The sequence below is a fragment of the Manacus vitellinus genome, unplaced genomic scaffold, assembly GCF_001715985.3.
Source record: "Manacus vitellinus isolate BGI_N305 unplaced genomic scaffold, ASM171598v3 scaffold_54_pilon, whole genome shotgun sequence".
Taxonomy (NCBI): domain Eukaryota; kingdom Metazoa; phylum Chordata; class Aves; order Passeriformes; family Pipridae; genus Manacus; species Manacus vitellinus.
The window spans coordinates 3,456,467-3,479,216 of NW_021940645.1; the positions used below are offsets into that span (position 1 = coordinate 3,456,467).

Consider the following 22,750-nt stretch of genomic DNA (forward strand, 5'->3'; position numbering starts at 1 on the left):
CAAAGTAAAATTCTTGCATCATCTCATGTGCCATGAGGAGTCCCACTGATGAAAAGGGTCGTATGGATAAGGCTCAGTCTTAAATCTAATAGCTGCTGTTCTTCCAGGCTTAAGTGTGGCTTAATGGGATGTGACTGGAGTTAGAAATGTGGGTCACAGAATGAGAGAAAAGTTTAGTACATGTTGCTATGATGTAATAGTCAAGTTAGACAAGTGGAAGCTAGAAGATGCCCAAAATATATTAATCTGTGTTACTTCTGCCAACATCATGACAGAGATGACACGGAGAAGCTAAATGGAAAAAACCCAAGGCAATAGATGGAGAAGAAAGCAGACAGTGTCTTGTGAAACACTGTAATGGAAACAACAGCTCAAGAGATAAAATGTCAAGCAGATGTGAAAAGGGGAATTTCTGAAAAGAGACTTGAAGAGAATAGGTTAGGAGAGTTACTTCCCCCAAAATGATTAAGAACAGGATTAATCAATAATTGGGAATACTTTAATGAAATCCAAGAATAACCTTGAGAGATGGTTGGTTGATAAAGGCCAACACTGAATAAGCTGCTTGGCACGATTTAAGTTGCTCTAATGGGCTAATGCAGGTTTATTTTTTAGGTATGATGATGTTTATGTTTTCATCATTAGAATGCACCTCTCTTACTGTATAGTTTTGAGGATGTTGGTGCCTTCTTAAAAGGAAGCCTAATTATGATGAAGGAATTCAGTACAGCAAACTTATAACTCACTATTTAAATAGCAGTCAAATCCGGAGGCAGGATTGCTAGAATGTTTGTGTCTTTTTATCTATGGAACAGATACCTTAAAAGCATTATCTCTTGAAATCTATCTAAATGAATATATATATGCAAGATAAATATGAAGCATTTCAGTTATAAAAATATTAAATTCTTATAACTATAAATATAGTAATTAAAGATCACTAAAGTTCTCGAGGTGTTTTGATTCCCCTTTCCATTATAGGCTGACATGAACCAAAAAATTTCAAATCTCTGTATTTCAGCTTTAAGAAAATCAAGATCAGGGTTATGAAATTTGTATGCAAAAATTCAAGGTTCTTTTGAGTGCTTGTGAAGCTGCAGCTGATATACAGAATTAGTGATTTATTCAGTCTCATAGTCAGGGATGTTTGATTGTTTCTGCAAATCCATAGCTAGTGTGAAGTAAAACAGAAAATCACATACATTTTCTCATGTTAGTTTTCTGTAAAAGAAAGTGCAGGACTGTGGGAGGAATCCTAAAAAAAAAAAAAGTCACCAGGGTTTTCTTCTGAGATTGTATAATCCTTGAATGTTCCCTTGCTAAGGAATTTTGAGGTGTCTAAAGAGTTAATGAGTTTTTTAATGGAGTCTGTTATGTAGTAGTAACCCACTGTGTTACTCATGTAAAAAGAAATACTTTGTGTGCTCAAAGCTAATTCTCACCCTTCAGTGCAATAAGTGTGGAGAGGTTGAACTTCTTGGAATCCATTGTATTTTTATATGATGAAAGTCTTCTATTAGAAATGACACGTTCTGTTTCACATTCTGTGATTTGACTAAAGAAAGCAATTCAGAAAACACGAAACCTTTTTTACTTAGTCATTCCAGTTTTTATTGCCTGCTATCTTGAAACAGAGAGGCAAGAGGAAAAAACACTATGTAGCATATGCTTTCAGGCAGAACATAATCAATTGACAAAATATCAGAATGTGGAAACATATTGACTAATTCTTCATTTTTAACCCATGTACACAAACTAGAAAACATTGGGAAAATGCCTCAACTGAAATGGTCTTTCTTGAGATATTTCAGCTGTGTTTGGTGGGCTGTGCTGGGAGATAAGGGGGCCCATTTGCCATGATCTGTCATCTCTCTGGTCTCGCTGCTAATAAGCAAGCAGCTTTTGATTAGTGTCAACCACTGAATGGACGTTTTTCTTGTTAAACAACTGGTGATCAGCTCTATATTGCACGAATAAGTGACTCTCTGAATGCAGCCTCCCAGCAGAAAGGGCTTTGTTTTTTTCTCTCCTTCTGTCTGCTTTGCAAGTAAATTGTTCCTGCTACAAACCCGTGTTGCTTGCTTCTCTCACCCTTGCTGACAGCAAACCTTGCTGGCTGGTGATCTCTGCAGGGGTTTATGGCTCAGCTCTGCTGTTCTCTCCCTCTGTTCCCACTTCGCCGTTCCCTCCCCTACTGTGACTAAATAAATTACCTGTATGACATGTTCAGTTTTCTCTGGCAAGAAGCCTGGGAAATCAAATCTGTTCCCGAACCTGGGTCTCCCATTTGGCAAATATAATGCCTCCCTGCTGTTAAATCAGGTCAGCTCTCAGGAAAAACAAAGAACAATTTCATATAACTATAATCAACACAGAGTAAATTTAGATAATGCTGCTGGCATATGTTTATTGTAAAGACCATCAAGGAAATAATTTTAAAAGCTCTTCATCTTTTTCTGTTGCATCAGGATACATGGTGTACATTCTGTGCAAAGAGAAGATCAAACATTTTCCTTCTGTTATCCCATATCAAAAGGAAATATATCTATTTTCTGCCTGGTCTAAGAAGATATTTGGTGAAGTGGTTCATTGGTTGTGTTAGAAACAATTTTATGCATTCAATTACTGAGCTGTTACATAATTAATATTAATTGATACTTAACTGTTAATTACTATTAATTATTCATAACCTGTCCAGTTCCTTTGACTTTCTGGCCTCCAAAAGTGGAGACGTACTTAAAAGTGTTTAGAGGAGGAAAAATAAATCCTTTTAATAGATTGTGTTCTCTTTTCTACCTTTGCACTCAGCCCATTTCCACTGGAGATCAGAGGCAGTGGGTCAGCAGCAGTGACACAGGCACTGGCAGTCCTGCAGCCCGTGGCATACGTGGGCAGCCCGCTGGCTCGTGTGCCAAGGCTGTCACCCTGGAGCGAGGCAGCACCGGCGTGGGCAGCCTCCCCCTCCCAGATGAAAACTGAATGTCCTGCTCAGCTCTCTGCGTGTCCTGGAGGGGCTCTGAATTACACCCCAGAGGCTGTTTCGTTTATCCACTGTTAGCAAGCTTGTGCAGACTGCAGTGGAACATTTCCAGTCACCTCCGGTCTGGCTTTATTACAGCAGGACTCTGTGGCGGAGGAGCAGAACAGAGGTTTCCTTTGGGCAGGTGGTTGCTGGGGACTGAAACAGCTGCTGGAACCCTGAGCTTACCTCCAGCCCTCTTCAAAGGCAGAGAGGAGTAGGCAGTTCCAAGTGCCCCTGGGGGATGCTCAGGCCTGGTGCCATGCTAACCCATGATGTTTGCTGTGCTCAGCTCCCAGGGCCAACTTTGCTGCCACTTACTCAAGAGAGTTAGTAAAAACTGGCATTGCTGACTGCTTTGCAGTTCTTACACAGTCTTAGCACCACCACTGACTAAATAGCTGCTGAGTTATACCCGGGGGCCTTGGCTGGAAACACTTTCCAACTACAGCTTAATATCAGGGTGTCTTACCTGGAGGAGTCCTGGGAAGAACAAGCCACGTGGGATGTCCTGAGCAGCAGAACCAGCTTCCCAGGGCTCTGCCCAGCCTGCATGGCCTGTGCTTCAAACTCACCTAATACTTCATTCTCAAAAGCAGATGGGGTCAAATTGTATGCTCTGTTTTTAAATGGTATATGCTTTTCCAGATCTTTTTAAGGACAGCTACAGTGTTGTTAATAATTATTTAATCATTCATAAGTTGTCTTTGTTCTAATGAGTGCCTCCGTTGTTTCTTCGTTGCTCTGAGACTTACAGTGAATGTCTTTTTCATCAATTTAAAAAACCATTCACAACTCTGCTGTGTAACACAAATCCTTGAAATGGAAATTGCTCTTTATTGTCCAAAATCTTCATCCAATGTGCCTAATGAAGATGAAGGGGTTAAAGCAGTGAAATGAGTTTTAAAAGATGGGAGTTCAGTTCCTGCTTCCACCAGGAATGACCTGAAGCAAGGACCATAATCTCCATCCATATCTGCTGCTGTCTCAAGAACTGACAGTAGCTACATTATCTGTCCTCCACTTTGACATATCAGTACAGATTGCAGATACTGTCTCCTACTGTAAAGGTGCAGAACCTAACTCTGAAAGGCTTCAGCTGATACTGTAATATAAATAATTTCAACTCTGTGTTGATGGCAAGGGCAAAGCTTGTCTTGTTCCCTTCCTAGTGTCTAGGTTGTCAGAGGCATTGCTGAGCTTACTCAAACCCTGCTTTATTTCTTGTCTTCTCCAGCCTGTGACCTGATGACCCTGGGGATCTTGGCCTTGGTGACGTCCACAGGCTGTGCCTCAGCCAACGCCCTGCAGTCCCTGACGGATGCCATGCACATCCCACACCTCTTTGTGCAGCGGAACACGGGGGGCTCCCCCCGCACCGCCTGCCAGCTGAACCCCAGCCTGGAGGAGGAGGAGTACACGCTGGCCGCCCGCCCGCCCGTCCGCCTCAACGACGTCATGCTCAGACTGGTCACTGAGCTGCGGTGGCAGAAATTCATAGTGTTCTATGACAGTGACTATGGTGAGTAGAGGACTTCAGGCATGTTAAATCCCTTTCTTTTCAGCTGGGAGGTAGAGAGGAAAGGATAAAGGGAAGGGTGGAATATAACTTGCCGGGGTTTTCATTGACAGAGGAGAAAGTGTTTCAAGTGGACACAGATCTTTGGCTTGAAGGAAAGGTTGCTGTGAAAACTAGTTCTCAGACAAGAAGCAAAGTTGCTTAGCAACACCTACCAAGGCAGACAAAGTTTGAATCCTCTCGCACTTTTTCAGTAAAATATTAATAAAGTGTTGACATTGATAGGCAGGGGTCGCACAGGCGAGCAAGGAAGTTCAACATGGCCTCTACCCACTCCAGAAAACACTTTCTGTCAAAGCTGAGAACTGTTCTCTTTAAAAATTAATTTTCACAATAACTATTACCGTTTCTTTTTTCACACGCTTCCTCATACTGTTCCGTGTTAGGACCAAATTTCACAGGGATATACTTCCTGGCATTAAACCAATGGGTAGAGTTAGTATTTTCACTGTATCTGAAGCATTTCCTTCAGCAAAATTTTTGCTTGGGCTGAAACTTGAGGAAAAGTAATCTCTGCCCAAGCATGTTTTGTGCATTATGATGGGTGTAAAGAACAATGGAAAACCAAATCTCTCATTGTGCCAGGCTCTCGGAGTGAAAGGCAACTGTGTGCATACTTTTTTTTTTTATATTCTCTCTGCCTCCCGCTCAACTGATACAAACACTGTTCTATATGTTTAATTTGTGGTATTTTCAGCTCTGTTGTCTTAGGATATTGGATCTGTAATGGGGAAAATAAATGGGGAGTGGGAACTATAAATTTTCTGTGGTATATTTTAAAACCCTGCAAATACTTTTGCCTTAAAATGTGATGGATAATCTTTTGATGTGGTGACTTACCATGAACAGAATAAAAAGAAAGGAAACTTAAGGTTAAATCACAGTAGGAAAAATAATCTTATGTGTGTCTGTGCATATAGTTTAGATTTTATACGTAGTCTTCCACAACTGCACAATAAATCTTTATTTGCATTCTCTGTATACTATCAGATTTCTGGTGGTGAATCAGAGAGAAATAAAACATCTTTTGTTTTGAAATTGGGATGGTCCTGCTTTAAAAAAAATCCAAGAAACAACAAACAAAAATGAGAACAGTTTTAAGTGAGAGATCAAATGAGGTTGTAACATCTTTCTAATGATACAGATTATTTTAAGCATGAGAAGACTGCCATGGTGCTTGTAGACTTACTTAATCTGTAGACTCAAAAATCTAGCAACCCAGCAAGTAATTACTATCGTATGTAATGCTTTAACAGTGAATGCTTTGAAAGGCAAAGCTACGAGGTATGTGCTAAGTGTACAAGGTGGACTTCTGGTAGTGATGAGAAAGTTGCTCTTTAGAGGAAATTGGGTTTAAAGACTCAAAATTCTTCTAACAGTTATTTCAAGAATGAAGGGGGGAAAAAAGAAATCTTAAAAGACTGTCTTACAAACACCTCAGATGCTCTGTGTTCAAACTGCCATTGCCAGTTTTGTTACTGAACCGTGGTATCACTTATTCCAGTAATACATCTATGTTTCTTGACCTTTTTTTTTTTTTTCTTTTGCATTTGTTTTCTTTTTTTTGTTTGTTTGTTTTTTTTTGTTTTGTTTTGCACAGGCTTATCATCTCAGTACAAAATCCTGAAACCCTTAATTCACATACTGTGTAAATTCAATTATGATCGAATTTATCTTTTCTGTTTCCCACAAACTGTATTAGTAAGATGTCAACGTTATGGAAAATTGCCACAGGCATTCTGCTCCTTCCAGTGGAGAGTGTGGTGTGCATTTGCAGCTGCCCATGTGCTGCTTCTTCTCCTTTTCCTCATGGATGTGACATCCTTCTTATACTAACTCCACTAGAATAATTTTTTTCGTAAGAATTTGGTGGGAGGGGTTTCTATAACGAAGCCAGCTGAACCTTGCCAGCTCTGGGCAGGCATCAGGGAATGGAGGATAAATAACCCAGTTCCCAGGCTAGGGCATGCTGAGCTCAGGAGCAGATGCCTGGCTCCCAGGGCATGCCCCTTGCCCTCAGCAGTGAGCTCCCACCCAGCCCTGCTCCTGCAGCTCCAGCAGCACTTCCCTGCTCAACAGGCAGGAGCTGACTGCTGGCTGTGAGGAGGGAGGTCACATGTGTGGATTACAGAGCATTTCCAGCACTGGGCTTTTGTGGTTTTCTATAATAAATGGTCCTTCTCTACCTGATCTCTGAAAGTTATACTGTTCCTTGGAGTAGTGTTTTAATTTGTCCTTTTGCTGATCCCTAAAAGCCATCTAATCCCTTGGTGTCTTCCTTGTGGAAATGGTCAGATTTTCTGAAGCTAAAGCAGTATTACACAATTTAAAGAAGTCCCGTGTTTATATATACAGTAGTGCTGTGTTATGTTGATGCTGAAAATTATTTACTTAGTTAATTACTTGTCCCTTATCAGAAATACATTTTGGATTTTAATTTCTGCATTGGCTAAATTAAGGAAAAGTTAGTAATGAAACTGATGATTAGAAATATAGAGTAGTCACTGAATAGCCTAATGAGCCCTTAATATTGTTGTGCTTACTATAAATATGCCTTGTTTTACGCTGAAGTGACAGATAAAAATCTGTATGCACAACTTCAGTGAAAGAATATGGCCCTTTCCAGTAAAATGCCTTTAAGTCTGCAACAAGAAATTGAGAGGTTTTACAGAAAAAATGTGGAAGTTTCAGTGAAAAGTTTTCTAAATGAAGTGGTAGAAACAAGGTTCAAACTGTGGCATTTATCCTAATGTGAAACCAGCTTTTAGATTTTGTCACCTGTGGTGAAGGAACAGGTAACAGCAAGCAAAGGTAATGGCTTGGTTCTGGACAAGTGACCTTTTAAAGACCCTGAGGTTGATGGTTGCAGCACTCAAATTCTCCTGGATGATACACTGTTCTCCTGCTGAGCAGTGCCAACAGGGGAAAGGCTAGTTGATATTTCATCCATATGATTCTCCTGTACTTATAGAAGAAACGATAAGAGTTCATATAGATAAGCATCTTCATGACTTAGACCTTGTTTTTCCACTTCTCTCATTTATGGTTTCTGAGCAATTTTAAAAGATGCACAGAAATCTACTCCCCCTTGATCAGAACAGAACTTTTCTCTTGCTGAGACCACTGCCTGATAAGAAAATGATGGGTAGGCACTGTAGTCTTTGCCATGTTGTCTTGAGAAGGCTTTCTACCCCCTGTTCTTCCCTTTCCCATCTGTGAAAGAAAAGCCTTCCTCCCTGTGTGACTGAACTAGTGTTTGAAATTTCTTTAAAATTCTTTAGGAAACAGAATTAAGTGGCACAGTCAAGAATAAGGCAATTCCAGTAAGATCTCAAGGGACCAGAGTCATGTTAAATGCATAACTTTACTTTAAACACTTTTACGAAGATCCCATGCTAAATCATGGTATTTGACATTCATTTTCTGCAGGAAAAAATGAGTTTGTCAATGGCTGTCAGGTGGAGCTCTGTGGAAATGGGTCTACCCACCTGTTACAGAACCTGCAACAGAATTCAGATCAGGTCTATCATCCTAGAAAGCTGCAACTGTGCTGATGTGTTTTGAATTGCTTTTTGCTCTACAGGAGCGTCTTTTGTGCCTCTACATATATTGTAACAGTGTGTAAAGGCCTTCTGGGAAGTTTAATGTTTTATTTTGCTGACCTTCTGGATGTAGAAGCATCAGTAATCAAATTTTCTGACAGAAAAATTGGTAGCATGGCAAGTTTCATAAAGAATCTTACCAAGCTGTAAAATGACTATAAGTTAAAAGTAGTATGTGCTGCCCGCAGTAAGATGAGGTTGAATAATAAACAGTTGAAACTGTGCTCCTAGGGTGAGCAAATAAAGAGATGTATGGTTAGAGCATGGATTTGAGAAGAGTTTTGGAAGCTGAATGCGAAAATGAAAACAATGAGGAATATTAAGTTATATTTCTGAAGAGAAATGTGAGTTATAGCTATGTTTTCACCAGCTTAATCTTACTGTCGAAAACACTTTGTAGTTATATTGTTGCTCTGCTTTCCTACCTACATGTCTGCATATCCATATTACAAAATGTAAGACAAAAAAGGTGTTTTTATGAATCCATTTTGGTCAATGACAATGGTATTAGACCTGTGAAAAGTAGCTGTAATATTTTATTCTTAATTTTTGGTGTCATTGAGTGTCATCAGTTGAAGAAAAATGTTGTATGAAAGTTTTACAGAAGAAACCACTGAAGAATTTTTGACCTTCCAAGTCTATGGAGCTTGGTTCCTACTGGGGGGAAAAAAAAACAAACCCACAATTTATTGATTTTTAAATTATCTTCAATTTTTTCTTTTTTTTAGGGTTAGAGATAATGCAGCATCAATAAAAAAAATTAAATTGGAACACTTCTTGATCATTCTTGCAGTGTAGGAAGAACTTAGTTTTCAATATGACTAGTTTTGCGGGAAGTCGTGTTTCCCACAGCAATTACGTGGCAGTTTTATTTCTGAGTCCTGCTTTTCAAGGGCCTCACCCTTGATTATAAGTTACAGGAATTATGCTATTAATAACTTAACAACTTGCTATTGATCCTGGAATGGTCTCTCCTTTGTCAAGGTCCCTTTGTGCAGGCCACTACTCTTGCCATTATTTAATTTGCAAAGGAGTATTGTAATGAAAATTGAGAAGTGCATGCATTTACACAGTCCACATGTAACACTGCAAATCACTTGAGATGTGAAGCATTGGCTGTCACAAAAAAAAGCAATGTAGAGCATTTGTACACAAGCTGCTTTCACCTTACCTGCTTTACTTAATTTCCCCGTTATCCTTGTCTGTGTGATGTAAGTTATCTCATGTTTTCTGTGTCATGATTTCAGCTGTCAGACAACCACTTCTGCATCACTAGGGCTGCCATATTTCTCAACAGGCTTTTCCAGAGCATGCCTTGTTTAATGTAAATACAGGGAATCTGGCATTTGAAGTGTTGAACCAACAGCACATGTACTGGTAGGTGCCTGTTTAGCAAATCTTACACTACCAGGAAGTGTTGGGCTTTTTCTGCATGTGCTATGTGGTTGAGTTTGCATGTGTCATTAAAATACCTGTGTTTTTCAGTGGGTTGATGCATCCCAGCTGGAACTGCTACAGAGAAGCTTCAATTGATATTGAAGTTTTTTAACAGTAGAATGTATAGAATTTAAGGAGTCAGCTACAGAGAAATATATACCATATTATGGTCATCTATCTGCAAGTCAGCACTCACTTAGGGAGGGAATCCTTGCACATCTCTGTTGTTGGTGCTGCTGTATAAGACGATGAAAGGAAGGAATAGACTGGGGCTAAGAACCTTTTCACCCAACAAGGAACAGAATCCTCTCAGTATTTATTCCATGCCAATTGTGCATTACCTAGTTAATAATGCATAATGGGATACTGGATGTCTAGTCTCCAGACTTACATAAAATCTACCTGGAAAAAACTAAGACTTTCCTGTAAAAAGTTTGTGTCTCATAACTTAATGTATGATCATCATTGGAGCTGCAGAGAATGCCAAGAAAGAAAGAATTCAGCCAAGTTCTTCAAGTCCAACAGGGAGTTTGTGATGCCATGGGGTAGTGAAAAAAAAATTGACCTTTCGACTTTTACATTGAATTTGATCTGGAAGCTATTGAAGAAATAGCATTGCGTGTTCCCATACTTATCCTTGAATCACTTTTCTGACTGTAGCAGCACTTAAAGTAATTGGTCTGCTTGAATTAAGCACAGATTTTTGTCATTTCTGATAGTATTTTCTTTATTTAGTAATGCATCACAGTATATAACACCAAATGTAATTAAAGAAAGTCAATTTCACTTCAAATTATTACATATACGTTACTTTTAGTACTTTGTTTTGTAAGGTATATGAGTATGTGTGCTAAAAGCAGCAGTAAGATTTCCCCCTCTCCAGCCTCCCCAGAATTTCTAGCAAGGCATGGGAGCAGTGGGCAGAGGTTGTTTCCCGTAAAAGCTATTAAATTCCTTCAGGACACTGCCTGAAGGGACATAAAAATGATCTTCCAGTTCTGGTAAAACCTATATTTTAAATGTGTACTGTCATAGCTGACCTGGAAGTTCAGTGGTGGCAAAAGCCAGTCAGAGATCTCTGGACAAAGAGTTTGGGCAGTTTCAGTCATCTTATCTCACTCATAAATTCAAGGCAAATAAATATTAAGGAAATAATTTTGACCTTTCAAATAGCTTGAAAAACGTGTTGCAAAGAGAAGATCCAAGTTCTTTTGAAAAAGAAAAAAAAGAAAAGTTTACCATGGACTGACACTTTTAAAACAGAAGGCTTGCACTCTGTATTCAAATTAGTTATTTTTAAAATCAGTTTGTATTTTAAAAAACTTTAGAAATATGTATCTGAGGGGATGATAATGAAAAAATTAAATTAAAGGCTTTATTAAAAGCAGTTTTCCAGCACTTTTTCGGCTCAGTCATCTGGTCAAAAGTGAGTATTAATCTGGTCCTGAAAGCCCTCATTGTGTATTCTTTACTGTCTCTTTTTTGACTCATTGTATCACTTTAGAGAACAGTCTCCAGGCACAACTTTGTAGAAACTAGTGGTGATTCTGTTTTTTCCCCCCTTCATAGCTTGAAACAGAGAAATGTTTCATAATACAACACCCACTGTCCAAAGAAAGTGCAGAGTTCAGCAGCCTGGAACCAGAGGGCACAAATTAATTAATTTTGAACAGAGAGGTCTTTGAAAATTGTAGAAGTCATTTGCAAAAGGTCCTAAGCTCTTGACTCTCTTTTCTTGACTGATGGTAGTTTGAATCTCTTAACTTTTTGAGCCATGGCATAAAACTGAACTGTTTGTTCAGGCATGTGAAAAAAAACAAGGAGAAAAGTAAGGATGATCTGGAGTACTTGAGCAGGGAACCTGAGGACCTAATTCCAGAAGGGAGTCTCTTTAGTCCACATTTATTAGAGACTGAATGTTTATACATCCATTTAGACGTTGTTCAATAAATGTGTAGCTGGAAAACAAACAGAAGGATAGAAATTTGTCCTGGAGGGCTTCAGAGAGTGACATCATTCTGATGAAATATATTCACATATCTCAATTTGCAATGAGCCTTGAATAAGTTCCCAGTCTCTATTGCCTTTCACAAAAGCAGGGGGGGAGAGAGCTCATCTATGTATACACATGTATAAGTACACACACACATATATATATTTATGCGTGGATTTCAGGGAAAGCAATAAAGCAGTGTGTATATTTGGGTACGTGTATATGTATTTACTTGTGCGTAAATGTATACCTGAGTTCATATATAGGATCTAGAAAACATATTTCCTCTGCTTCTTTGCTGTCTTTACCCAGTCTCCCCCAGTAATCTTTCTGATGCCACTACGGGCAGGACTTCTTTGGTTTCTTCCTGGTTGGAGATAGTTTCTTGTTTGTTATTCATTTAAGAGTCGACATGGCTTCCCATCACTTCCTTGTGTTTTCCTTATTGAGACAGAAATCCCACTCCTTCTCCTTCTTGCTTTTCTTGTGTTTACATATTTCCCCTTATTTATTTACTTTTCTTATGGTTAAACTTTTTTGTGAGTTTGCAGGCTTTCTTTCCAAATTGTTTTTAATATCTAACCAGCTGTCCACAGCTGCATAGGTTTCCCCTCCCAGTCAGAGATGGAAAACGTGGTACTTTTGCTCTTAATTGAGTTGTGCTGTGCAGGCCTTTTGCACTTTCTGCATTTACCTTCTGATTTTAGCTTCTGATTTACTTCTGTATTTAATGTTTAGATCTGTTGCTTTGGGAGTTATTTTAAGACTTATTTCAATCATTTTAGGAGAAAATGCATCGTTAGACTGTAAAAATTAAATAAAAGGCAGACAAAAAAAGGCTTTAAAGTTTGGATTATCGTGAGTCAGAGCCCATTAGCAATGTAATCTAGATGTCTGAGTTCTATTGGAGAGCATTTTAATATCCATCATGTTATTATAGCATTTATTTAAATGGAAATAATGTATTATTTTTTGTGTACAAATTGAGTAAACAGGATTAGTCTCACTACTGGGGAACACTGAGTCCTACAGAGATCCTTTTTAATACTGGATATTTTGTTTTCATGTCTCTTGCTTTAGTTATCAAGATTCAAGTAGGCTGTTTCTAACAAAACCACAAAAAGGCAAAAATAGGGTGGGGACATCCCTCTCAATAATTTCATTGGTTGTTCCCTGTGACAAGAGAGCACTAAATGCAAACATAGCTAGTGTAACACTGTTTGGAGACAGTGGTTGAGTTCATCAATTTGGAAGATCTTATGAAGTCGGGAGCTATTGATGGTCCCCACTCCCATGAATCATCTAGGTTGGAAAAGACCTTCAAGATCATAAAGTTCAAACATTATGTCCAATGCCAAGTCCACCACTAAACCATGTCTCTAAGTGCCACATCTACAGGTCTTTTAAATACCTCCAGGGATGGTGACTCCACCAACTCCATCGCTTCCCTGGGCAGCCTGTTCCAGGGATTGATAACCCTTTCAGTGAAGAGGTTTTTCCTAATATCCAATTTAAACCTGGTGAAACTTGAGGCCATTTGCCCTTGTCCTACCGCTTGTTACCTGGCAGAAGATACAGATCCCTACCTTGCTACAATCTCCTTTAAGGTATTTGTAGAGAGAGAGGAGATCTCCCCTGAACCTCCTTTTCTCCAGGCTAAATACCTGCAGGTCCCTCAGACACTTGTAAGACTTGTGCTCCAGACCCTTCCCCAGCTTCATTGTCCTGCATGCACCGTGTGATGGGACTCAATCTGCCTTAGCCCTTCCCAGACCCTTCCCAGCATCCTATCTCATCTATCAATAAGAATTGAACCTTTGGGTGGATAAATCCCCAGCTGTCACAGAGCAGAGGAGGAAGGGAATTCAGGATAGTAATTAGTGCTGGTGTGTATTGTGGTTGACTTGAATTTCATTTCCAATGTGACTGATTTTCTGTGGTTTGCCTCTGGCCACCATTAGCTTATCTCAGCAGCAAAGTGTCTTCCTCACAAAGCGCCCATACAGAGTCAGGAAAATAGAAAAACTGTGCTATGGAAGAGCAGTTGTTATGTTTGTATCTAAAGACCAAAAAATATCCAGCCTCTGAATTACAAAATGCTTTCCTTGCATAACAGACCATAACCCAGAGATCTCATTTGTCCTAATGCAACTCCTCAGTGATTTTGAATGTCATTTTGCTTTGGCCCACTGGTATTAATATTTGACATTGCCATTAAAAGGAATTAAGACATATCTTGTCTTCCAAAAGCCATATAATAACATCAAGGGAACTTTTGTTGAGAAAGGAATAATCCATTAACTAGAACCAACATTTCTCTGCAATCACCTTTATCCTTCAAATGACAGAATCTTTACAGGAAGGAACTGTCTTTCATTTATTTTTGTCATAGGCATATTAATCCCTCCTGCAGTGGTAGAATAATTAAAGGTCAAATTCTGGCATTGTATTCATGAGTCAGTGCAGCCTGAGCACCAACACCTAACTGGATACCCCACCAGGCACTTGTGGTGTAATAGAAATCTTGTTGGCTGAAGAAAAAGAAGTGTGCTTTAATTTTCAGTGAAGATCTTCCCTGTTGATCTGCATTAAGGTTGCTTTGTTATGATTACCTTGTATGGAAGCATATATAAGTGCATCAAATTATTAAAAAAAATAAAATAGTTTGGACTGCCTGAAGTGCACTCTATTTAGCAAGGAGTATTTGGTGACATAGTCTGTCTCTGCTGTATAAGGCAGTATCTGTGGGAGTCTTTGTGGTGCAAGCTTCTTTTTCTCTAATTTTACAACACTGATGTACCACTCTAACTAGCAATGAGTGAATAGTCTCTTTGAAATCCAGATATAAATGAATAATCGCAGGAAGGGAATTAAGGAATTTATAACCTGTCTAGAACTCTCAGAATGAGTCCTGAGTTTCAGTCCTGCTGCAGAAATGTCTGTCTGATGTGAGGAAGCACATACACGAGGCATTTTTAGGCAACAGAGCCTGATACCTTCCATGCCAGGAGGCCCACGAGACAGTATCTGCTCCTGTCCTGCAAAACACATGTACTAAGTGCTCCATCTCCAGATAGAATAGAAGGACTGTAAAGGCTATAACCTCAAACTGAAATTGTTTGCACAATGACCTGTCTACATGTATGCAAGGACTGAATTGTTCAGTTTGTGTTGAGTTTTACTTGGCTGAAAAAATACAGCATCTGTGATTACACTCTGTGTGAGATCATGTGTCAGTCTGAACTGTGTTCTGAATAATGCTGACCTTGTTGACCATCTTCAGATCAATCTCCTATGGCAGAAGCCTCAAGCCTTTACTATACACGTAGAAAATATAAATGAGCAATGCAAGAGAGAGCTCCAGATTCTTGCTGTGCAAAAGGTTGCAAACTATGAGACAGCAAAGAATCAACCCAGCAGCAGCAGGTGCTCACTTAGATTTGACATCAGGGAGTTCCAAACGAAAAGGTCTTGTAGAATATCCGAGAGTACTAAAAGCTTTAATCAGACATTGTTAAACATGAGGTAATCCAAACATCCAACACAAAGTCACAGGACTAGTGACTGCTATTGCTCAGGAAAGGGTTTTTTCCAAATGTTCCAGTGCTTAATGCTTTTTATGTGCTAATTAACCTTCTGTGTTTCATCTTTCTCAGTCAGGAAAAGTCATTGTTATTCTTATATTGTATAATGGATTAGAATGGAGTAAACCATCTCTAAAAGAGTTCTAACAACCTGGCTCTACAGTAGTTATTGTGCTGTCTTAGGGTCTGCCAAAAATATTTTAATTTAATCATGGCTGTTGCAAGATCTACTTTTCTCTTGTTCACATTTTTAAATTCCTCTGAAGGTGGACTTTTCCTTTGCTTAGGACTGCATGCAATTTATTCTGCTGTGCACTGTGGCCATTAATCACTTTATAGTAAAACCAGACAAATTTGAGACCCTTCTGCTGCAGAGTGGCTGACAGTGCCACCTGAGGGAAAGGAAAATCCTTACAAAACTAATAATCACCTTGGGCAGGGGGAGTATTTGAGGAGCTACGACCCTTTGCAGGAGAGAAATGTATTTTCATAGCAGGTTTTTAATATTAGTGTGTGAAGAAAGATTACCCTTGCTATCTAGAAAAACAATAGCTAATTAGATATTTATTTCTGAATAATGATGAAAGTTAAAGTGTTAGAACATCAAGACAACTATCTGGGCATTCTGAATGATCGCTTAGAAAACAAAAAGCCCAGTTTGAATTTCCTCTTATTTGTGGTCACTGCTGGTTTTCAAGTACTGCTTCAGCAGGATCTATAGAGACACGTTTTTTGTCATGCATTTATTAGGAAACGAGGTAAGAATACCCATGGGTTTTGCATGTAAGTGTGAGTGATTTTGGAGCTGTTTAGATCGACATGTTCCTGCGTGTTCTTATATATGTTTCCCATCTAAGTGAAAAATGGTTGGAATGCTGCTATGAGGAATTGATATTGATTTGAGTATTCTCTTTAGCAGAACACGCTACCAAAAATAAGCAGCTTAATGTGTTTTTCCTTAATAATGGTTTAAAGACTGGAAATTGGCAAGCGAAAGGAGAACCTGTGGGGATATATGCAAATAGCTTTGTTTTCCCATATGTCTTGGGTGGGAGGATGGCTGCTTTCTATTTAGCTAATTCTTTATGTGTTAAAGAGATGTTGTGTTAGGGGAAAATATCTTTACTTATTTATTTATTTTAAGGAAAAAGGAGAAACTCTGGTGATAATGATCTGAAAGAAGTATTCTAAACAGCTAATGTTTATTGCTGTTAATTACTGTGGTAATTGTATAGAAGTGGTAATGTGTGATGTTAATTCCTAGTTTATTTATTTGAGACATGTAAATGCATCTACAAGTGAGTTTTTCATTAGAAAATCTTGTGTAGGATGTAGCTGTGTTGTCAGACACCAGATTCTGCCTACAGCCTGTCTCATGGTGGGGTGTCTCTTGCAGAACTTGACCTATTCTATGGAATATCATATGTTTAAAATAAAATGAAGCCAAAACAGTCCTTAAACTTAAAGACCACAGAAGCTGGCAAGATACTTTGTCCCTATCTTTGAACTTCAATTCCCAAGGAGAAGGATTTTGAATTTCAATGGCAGGGAGATGACTAAGTTTCATTGGCTTTTAATGTCATCTCAGTGTTTGGTCCACTAATTATTTTGCCTTTTGGATATGTTTTTAGTAAGACCTTTTAGAAAAATGTGACAAAACTTGATTTTACTGAAATTGAAGGGAATCTTTCATATATCATTCAAATGTCTCAGGAGAGGCAGGCCCTCACGGAGAGGGATTTATAAATACCACTACCAACTGCAATTGCATGTACGTATTCTCATCAGTCATAATAAACCTGATCCCATGAGTCAATCAGACTTTAATGCACCTTGTTCTTATTAATTGGAGTATTTTGCACTTGGTCTTCATCAGGCTTACGTGCATGGACCAGAACCTTCTGGTTTCCACAAGGTTTGCAGCAGCTCTAAATCTAAGACCAAGCAGTGTTCACATTCCTCCTTCTTTTCCACAGCTTTTCTGTCACTCTCAAATGTTCAAAATGTTCTGGTTACATTTTTTGTGTGTGTTTTTTTTTAGATTTGTTTGCTTTATAAAGAGTGATAAATATTTTTAACAAAGGATGGCTGTGGTGAGGGTTGAGCTGAAGACCAGCCCCTAATGTTTCTTATTAAAATGTCAATAGCTGAAGCCAACCTAAAATCTAGTTGTTCATACATTTCAAACAAACCCCACATGAATTATTAGTTTTAGAGAAAAGGTGATGTGCCCCACTTTGTCATCAGTTTTGAGAAGAAACTCTGATTATTACTTCATAATAGGGGTTGTATTTGTTAGCATTTCTATTGGAGAAGGCTCTTCCTCCTCTCTTTGATACCTTGACCCAAAGGGCTTAATGAGGCAAGGGGGTTTTGAAGTAGTGGGATTTTTCTTCCAAACCACAAGCTTTAGATAGTGCCTCACTGTACTCACTGGCAGTTTTGTTCTCCTTGTATTGCAGGTGAGGAAGTTAGATTAGTATTTATTAAGTTTGAAGTGGCTTCTGTGTTCATTTGTGGTTCATCTGACAGCCCTACACTTTGCAGTTGGTATTTCTATTTAAGGTACAGGCTTTGTCTCTCTACTTGCTTCACACAGCAATGGGGAAATGGAGCCACCCCTGTTAGAACTAATTGGCAAAAAGCCATAACTGCTGCCACACTATGCAGTGAGGCTTATACCACTTTATTTGCTGAGGCTGCATGTCAGAGCCTTCAAAATGATCTGCATTTCTCCCTTTGTGATCACACCTTGCTTCTGAGGCTTCACTGAAATGCAAGTCTTGTGGACTGTGTTACTGTGATTCTGTTCTTCCATTTGTGAGCTTTCCCTCACGATGTGAGAAGCTGCAGAGTCATTTGGGCAACATTAATCAGGGGGCTAATCAGGTTGTCTTCCTTTCCCTGCAGTCCTCACAATTAGGGCCATAGCTGCTGCCTGTACTGTGGCACTGACAAAGCAGAGCCAGCTTTTTGAGAGAGTGCTGTTTGTTTTGCAAGCCTGTCCTTACAGCTGTTGCTGAGACTAATTAGGAATGTTTGAGGGATCAGTCAAGAATAGGAGAAAAATGGGGTAAACCCATATGCACACAACACCCATGAACATATGTGCTTAGAAAGTAGTGCATTTTTTGTGTTTGTATTCACGTCCTCATGCTGCATACAAGTATGTCACACATATCTACATTATTTATTGCTCTGTATATGTGTGTGCATATGTACATACAAACGTGCAAATGAAGAGAAAAGACAATCTGTGCTTATATTGATGGATGTCAGCTACGTGGAATCTGTAATTAGAAATTAAACTTTAAATACAGAGGTAGTATAAATACAAAAGACCTTGAGGAAGTAAGAGTTTGGTTTGGTAGCGTTTAGACATGTAAAAAAAAAGGTGATTCTTCCGGAGAAGAAAAAAATGTAACTTTCTTGTTTGGTTTGGTTTGTTTGCAAATCAACATCTAGCTTTTCAGGCTCCCAAATACATCAGTTTTGAGAAGCTGGAGGGTAGGAACTAATGGGTGGCATTCAGGCTTTGAGGAACATGCCTTCATTGAAACTGTATGATTTCTTGTGCCAGTTCCTTTGTGTGCACGCAGCACAAATGTGAACTACAAATATCATCTTTGCAAGTGCCCATGTAAAAAGCCAACACAGAACCCCCTGGTAACAAGTAGTGCCTACTGTTGTTAGAACTATAAAGGTTTTCAAGTTACAACTTTGTTTCCAGGTAGCCCTGGAAGCTTCCTTTACTATTTTGCTTTTCAGATTTAATTTGTTGTGTTTAGTTTGTCCTGAAGAGTGAGTTGTTTTGTCAAGGTCAGGCTATGTAGGTACTGTGATGTTGATTTGTGAACATAAAGTATTTGGCAAACCCAGAAGAGTTTGTGTTTTTAAGTACTGTGGGTTGACTACCTTGTAGTAATTTCTTTTATTCTCGCTTTTCCTTCTCTTTCTCTGGTGTATCAGTTGGAAAATCTGAGATTTCCATCATACAACACAATGTATACCAAGCACTCTGTTGTCAGGGGCCTCCAGACCAGACAGCTCTGGTACTGCTGCCTTTACCACACACTGGGTATGCCAAGTGTCTTCTCCCTGACATCTCCTAGTTCAGTCAATACTTATGGGAAGCACAAGGAAGTCCATGTTAAGGTTCATGCTTAGGCTTTGCTGAAAGCTTCTGAGAACTTAGCCTGGTAGATGTGGCAGTGGAAGTTGGCTCCATGCTTATTATAATTGAAGTCAGACAAGCTGATAAATATTGGAAATGATTGGCTGTAAATCCTGATGATAGTCAAGGTAAAATATGTTGTATTACATGATACTGAAGTAAAATTACTGAAGGACTTGTCTCAAGGACAAATTCAACTTCTTTTTAAAGATTGACATATCTCCTGTGCTAAATTAAAAGATAAAAATTAGATGTGATGTTAAGATGTTTGAAATTGTGATGTAGTAGAATATTTTAGTGTGAATTTAATCATGCTTTGAAGAACTTCAACCTGAATGTCCATATGTAAGAAGAATGAGTGCTCAGGTGTGACCATAAAGAGACATTGCCTTGCTGTACTGGTTTTCCTGTTTAAAGAGTTTTGTTTACTGTTGAAAGTTTAGCACAAGTGATAATACAGCCCTCCACAATTTTCTTTCTGTCAGGTGTAGTGTTTGATATCTCTATTAAGGCAGTTGACAAAAGGCATACAGTCTCGAGGAGATGTAAGTGTAATACAGCAGAGTGAAGCTTTCTATTCTAGCTCCCACTCCCCGAGACATTTTGATAATTGAGAATGTGTTTCTGCTATCCAGTGTGTATTAAAAGGGCAATAATTGCAGGATCTTGGGCCTATTACACCATAATAATTTTGAGTTTCCATTGTATTGGTCTTTGTTTCATTGTACCCAGATGCTTATATGGCAAACATTATGAGTGGAAGGTAATTCCGCCTTAGGTAATACTCTTTTTCTTTAATGTCCTTGTATACTGATGATTGAAAGTTTGATATGTTTACACAGAGAGGTTTCCTGCATAAAAGGGATTATGTTTTCTTTTGAAAGCAGGGCATATATAAGTAGCAAATGTTTAATCATTCTTCCTATTTTCTTCTCACGATTGAAGATTTTATTTTTTTTTTATGGAAGGCATCTCTCAGTGAAAGGGGGGAAGAAAGAACAGCAGGATAGCAGGGTTATTATTTTTGTGTACGTGGATTTTAAGAGTGTATCAGGGTAAGAATTGTTTCATAGCACTCCAAAGAATAATTTATTTATTAGAATCTTTTGAACAACATTATATCTGGACAGTGGGAGATGCCTTGGTCCCTTGGGAATGAAAGATGTGATGCCACTGCTGATGGCACTCTGTTTCATGCTGCACTGCTGGAAGAAGGGTGAGCATTGGGACAAGCTTGGGATTGGGCAGTGTCAGAAGGCTCCAAAAGGAGTGTTGGGAAACCAAAGTGGCAGCGACCACGGAAAAGTGAGTCTAGATCTTGGAAAAAAAATGATCTATTTCCCACAGCTCTTCTCTGTCACAGATCATTATGAATTACACACATTCAATGCAAACTAACAACACAAATGGATCTGCTCTGCCTTCCAGTTTCACAATGGTAGCCATGGCTAAGTTTAGGTGTTTGTATGGGAGAGGTCTCCACATCCAGTAATAGTATCTTGCAGGTTAGGGTTGATGAGAAAACAGCTGCCATGTATTGCAGAATGACTGAGATCTGGATCATTTTGGCAAAGCGTTCTGAAAACTTAATATATTTCTTTCACAAAAGTGAGAAATAGTTTTTCTTAGTAGTTCCTGTCCACCAGAAGTACAGGGACATGGCTATATCAGGCATTAACAAGGAGATGAAACTCCAGAAATGCTATTTTTGTTGTGACAAGAGAGACCAGCTACTGATAAACACTTGGGTCAGCTGGGCCTATTTGATCCATGGAAGAAAATAATTTAATACCTTGATCATGAGTTCAAAATATAAAACTGCTTTTATTTTACTTAATTTTTAATTTTTTGGGGGGACATTTTGAATTACTTTTGTCGGTGTGTTCAATAAAGTGTTTCAACAGATGTAGTTTTCATCTATAGAGGTAAATATTATTCCTCTTGCATATGTCTCTTTCTGAAAGCACTTAGGAGAAAAGGGCCAAATATTCTTAAATGCAGACACTTTTTTTTTATGTTGACCTTCCCAGAACAATGATTAGTGGTGTTTTGAAGGCAGACTTCTCATTTTATCTCTAGAGCTTTTCTGTGTTTTTAAATATCTTAAATTGAAAAGTAAATAGAAAATGTTTACTCCTATCTCTGCAATTATTTCTCCCTCATTTTCTATTTGTTGACAGGCAGGAACGTTGTATTTCATTACTGCAGAGCTTCAGTCAGCACATTGATCTTTATATTAAACAGGCACTTAGTGCAAACTTTACCAACATTTGACATCTTTTCCCTTGCTTTTTTCCTTTTAACCCTTGTATTTATAGAAGAGCCCTTTCAATAAATATATCAAGCCCTACAGCCTTATTCTGTTTTGCATGTTCTGTGCTACTAATAAAATGGAAATAATCTCCAGCCTTAGAAACACAACACTGTGGATGAACTTTTTAGGGAGCTTGGTTTAGCTAGACTTCTACATCAAGACCTCATTTTTTTTACTCTTCCCTTTCTACAGATTTTTCTCTATTTCTGCCCAGTTTGCAATATTTGTTACTTAAAAAAAAAAAAAAGGAAGAAAAAGAAAATGTGGGGTTTTTGTATGATTTCAAGTTTTTGTTTCCAGTTTACAAATTCCAATTTAAATTGTCTGAATCAGTAATTAGTATTGACTAAACATTAACAAAAAGTGTTGACTATGAAGGATTGTTTATTTTATGCCTTGTTTTCCAATTTTTAAAAAGCATTTTATAATTGCTTTTGTTCAGAAATGTTTCCAGTTGTTCCATGTCTTTATAGAATCAATTCTTTTGATTTTTACTTTTTTGGTTAATTTTAAATTCTGTTGAAGTTAAGTAGCCAAGTAGATGTCTTGTAAAAGTGCGTTTGAGGGCTGTTTGATTATTTATGTGAACATGCACATGCATGCCAATGTATTTATAAGGAGCATGATTTGACTTGTATGTTAAACTCTTTCGCATATTTTTATATTTATCAGAAAGTACAGATCTTTATAGACTATAAGGAGAAGTTTGGATGGTACCTGACTTTCCTGCAGTCATTAGGTTTGTTTCGTCTGAGGAAAGCAATAATTAGTCTGATAAGAGCAGCTTCAAAAGTATTCTGAGGTTTTGGGAGGGATTTATCTATCCATATCTTCAATACAGAAGCCAAAGTTTGGAACTGTGTGCTTATGCCTACAACAGAGCCCTTGCCTGAGGCTCCCAGCCACCTGCCCATCGGTCTCTGCTGTTAACCTGCTGTCCATGAGATCATTCAGCAACGTGTTCCTTGGCAGTTCTCAGATTACAGCGTAGAGAGACATAACGTATTTCCAGAGAGAATGAAAGATCACCTAGTATCTTCTCTCTCTA

The 22,750-nt window shown here is 38.5% G+C and overlaps 1 protein-coding gene across 1 annotated transcript in view; it reads left to right on the plus strand.

Annotated features, from left to right (window-relative positions):
• The window catches only part of GRID1 (glutamate ionotropic receptor delta type subunit 1), a 506,785-nt gene that overhangs the window by 193,997 nt on the left and 290,038 nt on the right, over positions 1–22,750 (plus strand). The window contains exon 2 of the mRNA XM_029963176.1: positions 4,257–4,541. Within this exon, the coding sequence (XP_029819036.1) occupies positions 4,257–4,541 (285 nt within the window). The remainder of the gene's footprint in view (positions 1–4,256; positions 4,542–22,750) is intronic.